This window comes from Gigantopelta aegis, chromosome 15, assembly GCF_016097555.1.
Source record: "Gigantopelta aegis isolate Gae_Host chromosome 15, Gae_host_genome, whole genome shotgun sequence".
Lineage (NCBI taxonomy): Eukaryota > Metazoa > Mollusca > Gastropoda > Neomphalida > Peltospiridae > Gigantopelta > Gigantopelta aegis.
Genome location: NC_054713.1, coordinates 13,312,453 through 13,323,417, shown reverse-complemented (window position 1 = coordinate 13,323,417; position 10,965 = coordinate 13,312,453). Strand labels below are relative to the sequence as shown.

At 36.0% G+C, this 10,965-nt stretch overlaps 1 protein-coding gene across 1 annotated transcript; it reads right to left on the bottom strand.

Moving 5' to 3' along the window:
• Nucleotides 1–1,904: 1,904 nt before the first annotated feature.
• LOC121390515 (gamma-aminobutyric acid receptor-associated protein) lies at nt 1,905–9,343 on the bottom strand. Its single transcript, XM_041522345.1, has 3 exons — nt 8,999–9,343; nt 7,845–8,042; nt 1,905–4,604 (listed from the first exon to the last, which is right to left on the bottom strand). The coding sequence occupies exons 1-3, from the start codon at nt 9,086–9,088 to the stop codon at nt 4,539–4,541; spliced, it is 354 nt and encodes a 117-aa protein (XP_041378279.1). The 5' UTR covers nt 9,089–9,343; the 3' UTR covers nt 1,905–4,538.
• Nucleotides 9,344–10,965: the final 1,622 nt, after the last annotated feature.

Below are 10,965 nucleotides of genomic sequence, written 5' to 3'. Positions count from 1 at the left end.
CATACTGAGTTAACCTATTTTGTTATTGCATAATCGGTTATATTTATATTATGTCCAAATTTAAAGGGACATTCCTGAGTTTGCTGCATTGGAAGATGTTTCAGACTAATAAAATGTTTCTACGATTAAGCTTACATAATAAATATATTTTCTTGTTTAGAATATCAGTGTCTGCATATTCAATGTGTTTCTGGTCATCTCAATATTTGTAAGTAGCCCAAACTGGATTTTGTCTTCAAATAATTTCGTACATACAGAAAAAAAACATTTTAGGAAATAAAATGAATACAAATATTAAAACGATCAGAAACACGTTTATTATACAGCCACTATTTTACACATAAAAATATATTTGATATGTAAATACAATCGTTAAAAAGTCTGTTACTCGATGACATCTTAAAAATTGCTTAATGTGCCAACACAAAACCAGACTTGCCTGAACATCCTAGCCATTGTTCTCACAATAGCCCACATCTTTTTGGCAATCAACTGTCCATTACATATAACATGTATCAAAGGCCAAGGTATTTACTGTCTTGTTTGAGGAAAATGTGAATAATGGAACCATGTCTGCTTTTTTGGTAGCAATGGCCTACGTTGTACGTAGCAGTGGGATTCCGATCTCGGCCAAGTGTCAAAATAACCATGTCGGACATCAGATAGCCAATGTTAAAATGTGCCGATGTGTCATTAAATATTCTTTGTCTTCCCTTTCCACAGCTGTGTTGTACATGAGGAAATATGTGTATAAAAAGAGCTGACTTTCAACGTTTTCATGATCTACAGGGGGTGGGACATAGCCTTGTGGTAAAGTGTTCGTTTGATCCATGACTGGTATATCAAAGGCTGTGGTACGTGTTATCCTGTCTGTGGGATGGTGCATATAAAAGATCTCTTGCTGATATCAAAAAAAAAAGAGTAGCCCATGAAGTGGCAATAGCAGACTTCCTCAATATCTATGTGGTCCTCAACCATGTCTGTAAATAAAAAAAATTGAGTGCGTCATTAAATAAAACATTTCCTTCCTCCCTTCATTCGTGAGCTACAATTCGTAAAAATTACTCAAATAGTTCCACCTGTTTCTGCTTTGGCAAACTTTTCCAGATTCTGCACCAAATTATCTATGAAAACTGCAATTTAAAAAAAAAAAATTGGACTCAATCATGCACGACATTCAAAATTCAATAGCACCACAAGTGTCCTGGTCGGGCGGCTCATCCTCTCTTGCACTTTCCAGCACGGGTCGTCCCTCCTCCCACCCACCACAAACCCTTTCCTGTCCTGGATGGACGAGCAGGTATGGGTAAAAAAAAATGTGCTCATGACAGCAATGTGCCAAAAAGGGGGGGCACACTTTTATATTTACACACTTTTACACTTATTATAAAGCAAATATAAAGCAAAATATCTGAAAAGTGAGGGGGCATGTGCCCATGCCCACCCCTGCCAGTGTAACAGGCATGTGCTACTACAGCTTGCTGTGAATGCATGTTAATCCATATGATCTAACATTAAAAGATCCATATCCATTTAGCAGTTTCAGCCTCATGTTATTTTCTTCCATTTTATTTGGTTGTATACACCCAGAAAGGGCCTGTTCCAACCCTACTAATATCTTAAATATCTGCTTCCATGTACCAACCAAATTGAAACCCTCAGGGGTGGTAATTCTCCCCGGATAGAGACATTGCATTTTCTCGCATTTAATTGTCCTTTCCTCCAAAATGTGTCAGATGGCACAGATTTTAACCTAGGATTTCAAGAATTTCCGGGACCCCTCTAGATTTCCTCCTTTTTTTTTACAGTTCACCAATTCCCACCCCTGAACCATAAAACATTATAAAATGCACTCAACACCACCAAAAAACTTGATGAATGTTAGAAATAACAAACTCGCTAAGTATTAGTATTACACCGATTTACATTTTTATTTAAATTAAGTCCCCATCAACAACGAAAAAAAAAAGGAGCAAAACTAAACTAACTGAATGTAACAACACACGAAGACTAAAATAAATTTGAATTACAAGATCTGAATCGAGACAAATGGATAAAATTCTGTACAAACAATAAGCACAACTACATTAAAATATTAAAGTTAGCTAAACATAAAAGCATGTGGCATCATACACTCGACTGTTGTGTTACCTCAAAAAATTTTACTTTGTTTTCAGTACTCTTCAGTAAATGAGTGAAAATCATCACCAACTGCCCACCCGACCCCAATCTGCTTTCCGACGCATCCTAGCTTAAGCCGAAGGTTAACCAAGTAGACTTAATCTAACCCTTACCTTCTCGATCACAGGGTAAATGTGACCCAAAAGGTAATTAACCCATATCCAGATATTCTTATTAAGCTAACTTCAACCTTATCTTAACTGGATGTACAGATGGACTTGCGGAAAAGGTAACAGTTACAATGAATGTTTAATATGTCGGAGAGAAATTAAGGGTTAACATTCTTTATGAAATTTTATCAGCATTTATAATCTAACAATTTAAAATACAATATTAACTATTTAAAATGTAGTACCCTCTTTAAGAATGATGTTCAAGATTTAGCGACTACAGTGACTAGTGATTCACAAACCTAAAAGGTAATTCAAGATCATTTTAAGTTAAAGAGTCAATCTTTTCAATGCATTTGACATTTCTATGTTCAAAATGAATCTTTAAGTAGAATACATATATGTAAATGTACAGGTGGTTTGAATACTTGGGGAATTAACCAAATTTTACAGAAGAACCTTGCTAACCATACACACACACGCCTAGTTTTGTTACGGATAATATTTTCCAAATTCAAGATTATTAGTACATATTTTATACAAAGACACATGTATATGACAGACAGTAAAAAATAAATATGTTGAATACATGTTATTAGTAGAAGATCCAGAATGATGAAAAAAAAATCCTAAAACATTTTGAAAAAAAAAAGTGGACATTTGTTTTTGTATATATATATATTTTAAAATTACTTTGGGGAAGGAACACTTTTAATCAAAATCTAAAGACTGCCATAGATACAATATTTTTGAATTGTATTAAAAATATGGTACATTACATAAAAGAAAGTAACATTCTGACATTTTAAAAAACTTGATCTGGATTCACCACTGGTTATACAGTAATACAAATACACTTGATACATCTCTTAACATATATACATTATGTACACTCAATGTTGACACTACACTGATCAATAGTTGGCTGTAGATGTAGGGGGTGGGGCGATGTGGCTTATCTTGAAACTCCTGTAGTTTTTAACGAAACACAAGGTAAGAGAATACAGTACACAAACGAATGATAAAGACAATCAGGCATAGATGACCACCGTGGTGATTTCGCCCAATTCATTGAATGTCCATGGATGATGTTACCACATTAAAATCTAATTATAGTAGCTGATGAACCAACAATTAAGGGTCGTATGAACAGTTAGCAATTACCATTGTAATGTTGCGTTCAGCAGGTTTTATTATGGACTTTAAGAAACCAACCAACCAACCATGGGTGGTTGGAGGATTTTATTGTTGTGTACTGTATCACAACTGTTGACTTTATCAGTGTGTCTCATACTGTATTACCGCTGTCTAAATAGGATTTAAACGTTTTCACTGGCAATTTCAAAATCACAACGATCCTTTTATTGTACTAAAAGAAAATATTTAACAGCAACAAACATCTTACAACAACTGAACACTACAAAAATCTATTTCTAAAACATTCATGTCACCAACCGACTGACAAAAGTGTGTACAAGTATCCAACTTTATTATTATTGTTACAAATTAGAAAAGCAGGAATTCTTGCAAGCATTATCTACAGTTTGGAATACTATGAAATTAGATAAAAGAAATTGCCGATGTGGCTGCATTGGTTGATCCTGCATGAAAATTATTACATACAAATATCAAAACTAAAACTGAAAATAAAATAAAAATGGCCAACTGTATTGCCAACGTGTTAAATATTAATTCAAAATATTTAAATCCCCTCCCCCAATCCCAAGTTTTCTAATATTAAAAAGAAATGAAATTTTAGTAACTTCAATTGTAACAGGGTGAACTATAGAATTGAAAGAAAATAAATAATAACAATTTAAAAAATAAACCAAAAAACAATTGGTCCACTCTGCTTTTTTTTTCTTCTTCAAATTTCACTGCTAACAGGATTTGATGGGCAATAAACTCGGTACACATCAAATTTATATCACACACAAAAAAAATGACTTTTTTTTTTTTTACTACATACTATTCAATTCAGCTGTGAAACCAGAGAATACAATAAACAGACAAGGCAGACATTTGTGTGAATATTTATGACGCTAGCATGTGGCTGGAACAATTACAAAGATCACAGCACAACGACGTTTAATTAACATGTTGAAAGGAGCAACCCTACAGGGCGACACATCTGACCATTCCCCAAAGAAAAGAAAAATTCTGCCACGCAATCGTGAACAAGAGCCCGCCGTCTAGCAGTGATTATAATATCTCTGTACATGAAGGGAAAACCAGTCTGTGTAGACCTCACGCTCCGTACACACTCTCGTCACTGTATGCAATGTACAAAAAGAAATCCTCTTCATGATGTTCCTACAAATAAATGAATAAATGTTTATACGACACCCCAGCACGAAAAATACATTAGACTATTGTGTGTCCAGATGTTCCTACTAGTACAAGAGATAAAATGCGCAACATGTGAAAATTATTTCACTTGGGACATCCACTTGATAATTTAACATAACCTTGCATATTATCCTCTTAATTATTTCATACAGCAATAAAAACAGTATTAACCCAAATGATAATTACTTGATATTTCATACAGCAATAAAAACAGTATTAACCCAAACGATAATTACTTGAGATTTCATACAGCAATAAAAACAGTATTAACCCAAACGATAATTACTTGAGATTTCATACAGCAATAAAAACAGTATTAACCCAAACGATAATTACTTGAGATTGCTAAAGGCCCTAGGGCTAGCTCTGGGTGAGCAAAACATTTCGCCAAACTGTCTATTAAACTTCAAAAATTACAGAAATCGACAGATATTTTTTTTTTAATGTCAAATTATTACATGAAATTATTTCGCCAAATTAAAAAACAATTCGCCAACTGCTTTCAAAATTCGATATTGGCAAATTTGGCGAGTGCCAGAGCCTGGAGACAGGCTCATTTAATTAACAGTGACATCATACCTCGCTATCAGTATCATTCTCCCTCTTCTCTTTCTCGCTGTTTTCCTTTTTTCTTATTTTGTGTTCCAAAAAACAAACTATCTCTTATCAATAAGCCTACTAACATTCTCTTCTATTTGAGAAATGTAATATATTTTATGCAATTAAAAGCATTGTCATTGTTAAGGGAATAAAATTTAATAATAAAAAATAACCGTGCTATGAAAAACATTAAGGGGAGTGATTAATTGCTCCCCCTCAGTGGCGTCGTGGTTAGGCCATCGGTCTACAGGCTGGTAGGTACTGGGTTCGGATCCCAGTCGAGACATAGGATTTTTAATCCAGATACCGACTCCAAACCCTGAGTGAGTACTCCGCAAGGCTCAATGGGTAGGTGTAAACCACTTGCACCAACCAGTGATCCATAACTGGGTCAACAAAGGCCATGGTTTGTGCTATCCTGCTTGTGGGAAGTGCAAATAAAAGATCCCTTGCTGCTAATCGGAAAGAGTAGCCCATGTAGTGGTGACAGTGGGTTTCCTCTCCAAATCTGTGTGGTCCTTAACCATATGTCTGACGCCATATAACCGTAAATAAAATGTGTTGAGTGTGTCGTTAAATAAAACATTTTTCTTTTTTTTAATTGCTCCCTTTACTTAGATTAGGGGAAGCCATTAAAAAGGTTACCATATTAATACTATATAAATTAACATGATAATAGGAGCAAAAAATTGCACTCCTTGAAGTAGTCTCAGGGGAGAGTTGGTCATAGCTCCCCATAAACATTGAGGTCAGATATAATTTCAATAAGATCGATACAGACATACAATTTTAAAAGCCACAAGTTTTAATTTAATAAAAACTAATTCAACATTTCAACTGTACATGGCAGGCATTGAAATAAGCATAGTGCCTGGTAACCCACACACTGATTACCATAAATTACCGGACTGGTAACCTATAGAGGTTACGACACATTTATGAAGTTTACAATTCCTATTATCATTCTTTCATAAATACACTGATACTTTGTTATACATTCAGATTACTGATCTCGTTATACTGATATCCTTTGCGTAATATACGTTTAAACAGCAACAACAGTGTTCTCGCGCGGCACCACACCCTTAAAAAAAAAATTAAAAACCAAAAGCAAAAAAGAAAAAGGGTGGTGGTGGCTTGGTTACCATATTGTTGTGTGTTGGTAGACTTTGCCTACAAATAAGTGCAAACATGTTTATATGAAATGCAAGCAGACTCGTTTTTAATTGAACCGAAGATGTTATCGGTCCGACATTCACGGGAAGTTCCGGTTTCGCTGAACCGATCAGTTTTAATATTATTATTTTAATAAAGATTTCAAGATATACGAAAAACAATAAATATGTTTGTAAAGTGATCCCCTAATGTCGGATACATTTTTTGTTATTTCCATCTCCATCAAATGAATCTATCGCTGCGATAAAAAGTAATTTAGTTTTTGTAAAGGCAGTGTATATATTATTTGGCACCCAAGATAAATGATTTTAATGATAAACACTACCACTTCCGTTGTTTTTATAACCGGTGACATCCCCCCAAAATGAAAAGTTTACAAGATTTTATAAAGAACTACTCAATAAACAGAATGACAGAAAGAAAAAATCATCAGTTACAACCAATTATATCAGACGATAGTTAATGGAAACACAAGACAAAATGATCGTTCTGTTCACATGACAAATGTGGCACCAAATAAGTGGGGCTTTTTAAATCGGAGATTGCCGAATCCATAAAAATAAAAATGTTTTCATTGCTCAAATAAAGTATAACTTTTACTGTGTGTATTAAATGTACAACTGGATATAGGTATGGGACAAAACAGAGGCTGTTAAAAATACAGTTAAATCACGTTACGGTAACTGTCGTAAATGTTTCGTCAATTGCTTTTTCATACACAGCGCGACTTGTTTCCTTTGATAACCAGTGTGCAGACTGATTTTTTTTTATTTATTATGTCTGGAAAAAAGTATGCATTTGGAAATAGCAGAGATAGGTGCTGTAAAATAAAGAGGGGTGCAGAAAAATAAAGGCCAAAGAACACGAAAGGAGGGCGGCAAAATGTAATAGCGGGGTGGGCCGCCCCGCTTAAATGGAGCAGTGAGAACACTGCACAATTTATAAAATAATTTGGAGAACAAAGTACCATTCTTGACATGCGTTAACATCATGGCAACCTAAAAGACCATTGTCGACTTATTTCCATGCGGGTCGGGACGTTGCCCAGCTGTACAGCGCTTGCCTGATGTGCAGTTGGGTCTAGGATCGATCCCTGTTGGTGGGCCCATTGGGCTATTTCTCGTTCCAACCAGTGCACGACTTGTATATTGAAGACTGTGGTATGTGCTATCCTGCGTGGGATGGCACATATAAAAGATCCCTTACTACTAATGGAAAAATGTAGCCGGTTTCCTCTCTATGACAGTATGTGAGAATTACAAAATGTTTTGATATCCAATAGCTGATGATTAATAAATCAATATCCTCTAGTGGTGTCATTAAACAAAACAAAATATCACATTTTTTTATTTCGATGCCTGCATTGTTTAGTCTAAGGGTAGTAAGGCCAAATCAAACTGCTACAATTGCCTTGATATTAATACAAACCTGGTAGAGGGCGCCCATTGTTGCACTGGTGGGAGGGATAACGTTGTTTACGAAGAAGAAGAGTGCGTCTTCTGGTCGCAGGTGAATACGTTTACGAATCAGAAAATAGAACTGGCCAACAGTCAGATCAGAGGGGACCAGGTATTTCTTCTTGTCCAAATCTCCCACACGTGCCTTTGGTGCTTTTTCCACAATAACCTGGAAATTAAAGAAAAATATTCAAAAACAATCTTATTCATGCATTCATGGATTAGTTGTATATGAAATTTATTGAATGCAGTGAGTATATTTACAGCACTTTAGGTGTATAACTGTTGGATTATTGTTTTATTAAGAGTGTGAATCTTAACAGGCTAACATAAAGTAACATAAAGTATTTTGTATCTAGTCGTCGCTGATGTATCTGTCGACAAGTTTGAGTAGCTCTTATAGAGCAGAGTATTGAGGCTAGCTCCCCTTTAGTGGTGAGGTCTGCATTTGCCAACAGATCAGTTAAAATGTTTAATTACTGTTTTTTAAATTACTTCTTCCATATAAGTCACATGTGCATGAGGTGTCTTGGGGATTAACCCCAAACCCTTAGTCGCTGAAGCAAATATCACTCGATTCACTGGCGTAGGAAGTGGGAGGGCATATGCCCCCTCCCCTTTTTCTGATATTTTGTTTTATATTTGCTTTATAATTATTATAAAATAGTGTAACAGTGTGTAAATATAAGTGTGCTCCCCCCCCCCCCCCCCCCAACACACACTTTTTGGCACCTTACTACTGTACTGAATGGTTTTTTTTTTTCCAATATATTTTTCAGGGAAGCATGACTTGATCTCCCCCCTGAAACTCTGTCTTTAAAGCCTGTCCATAGATAATTCATTCAATTGCCAATATTAATGCGGAAGTTTTGATAAGCACTAAAAATCTTAATGTATGACCATTCAGTTTCGATGGATGACGAAATTCGATTGTTTGCAGAAGCGATTAGTAATTATGTTACTATATGCTTATTAAACTAGTTAAACAGATGGCTTTCAAAATTAAATAATGGAAAGCACCGTTACAATGCACAACGCAATGTCAAAATCAGCTGACTAACATAACATTGTTACCAATTTTCCAATGAATGATATTTTCAGTATAATGGTAAAATGTATACAAACCGGAACACGATCAGGATACTTCTTACGGATCTTTTCGCCCTCTGCTCTCCTCTTCTCGAATGGGTGCTCCTCTTTGTACTGCCACTTCATAGTTAGGTGTTTATATTAAAATTTGTGTTGACAAAACAAAGCTTTGCTACTAGTTTCACAATATGGCGTCTATCTCTTTGCTGATGTAAACAAATATATTAATGCGCAGAAGAACATAGGCCACTCTACGAAATAGAAATATTTAGCCAATCCTTTTTTTTAAAAAGTCTAATTATCTGTAGTTATTTACAGTGTAAACTTGTAGAAATATATCAGTAATTAGCTTAAATGCAAATACGACATTGAAGAAAATAGTCCTGGTCACGAGAACAGAACAAATCACGTGATTGGGAAATCCCTTTCTGTTGACGAAATTGCTAAAAATAACATTATTTACGTCTGTTCCTTCAATCTACGAATTTCCATTTTGCTGATAACGTTACACATTTTGAAATAAAACTACAAATAAGAGTGTATTAATACATTCAGGGGAAAAACACGGATAAAATATAAGGCCAGGAGCGAATTTATGGGGGGGGGGGGGGGGGGGCAAATCCTATTTTATTATTAGGCCTATTATTATTATTTTAAACTACTCTCCTACTGCTTCCAATCTTGACCCGTGTAATTGCATAATTGTATACCGTACTAAAAATAAACGTGTATTCATTTATTTGAAATAAATTATAATATATTAGGCCTATTTCTTTAATTTGCACAAATAATTAAACAATGTCAGTTACACCTGGAACTTCCCGATTTTGTACGGAATTTTAAATAGTTTGTAACCGTTATAACCATAATTGGACATAAGCACGAAAATAAGTTGAAATGAATTGTAACCGTTATATATCGATAAATTCACCAACTAACGAGTAAAGAAAGAAAGGAAGGAAGGGAGAATAAAATCAAGAAAAAAAAAAAAAAATCAAGAAAAAAAATATATAGGTCTAAATAAAATGAAATAACACAACTAAAAATAATAAAACAAATAATTAAATCAAATAAACAAAAATAAATAAACAGGCACAAATACAGGAATTTATATAATTGTTATATCGCAGACGTAACCCAGTGGTAAAGCGCTCGCTTGATGCGCAGTCGGTTTGGGATCGATCCCCGTCAGTGGGCCCATTGGGCTATTTCTCCAATCTGATTAAAATTAGCTCTACTGGTTTCACCAGTATATCTAAGAGCATTGCATGGACTCCAACGTCCAGGTGACATTTCATCTATAAATAACAATATAAATATCGACCAATTACACTTCGCCTTTTATAACGTTATTCGGGAGCATACAAATTCTAAAAATTTCAATTAGCAGCACGACCGCCTACACGTAACTGGCCACTGTCACCAGTCTTGCCAGTTCGGAAGGCGGCGGTGTCCGGGCAGGAGCCGTTGCGAAGAGGAAGGCCGTCGCTCAGCCGAGAGACCAGCCTGACAAGGCAAGGCCTCCACCTTCACAGGCACCGTCCCCTTCCGACTCGGAAGCCGTCTGGAAAGTTCAGATCGGGAAAATCAGGTCCGGCTTCTTGAAGTTCGTGCAGGGGGACACCTCGGATCCGGCATCACTGATGGGCGGACTAGTGGAACTAGAGCTGAAACAACTGCCTGATGGAAGCGCTTACGAGCTACACACCATCAAGTCTACAGCCGACAAGGGGTTGGTACTAACTCAGCGCCGAGAAGGAGTCTACCGACAAGCGGTCCTAATTAGAGAGATGGATAGCCACACCATCCACAGGATCGTCAAGGCCCTTTTCGTCAACGACTACCGAAGTGTCATAACCATCCTCGCCGACCAGAGATGGAAGCACTTCATCCCTGCCTTTGCCGGTTCTCCGCTCATCAGTTCGCCATAGGCCAACCTCCACACCCTAACGGCCTTAAACGTGGACGTATATAGATCGGACTTTAAACATTTAGACCTTCGT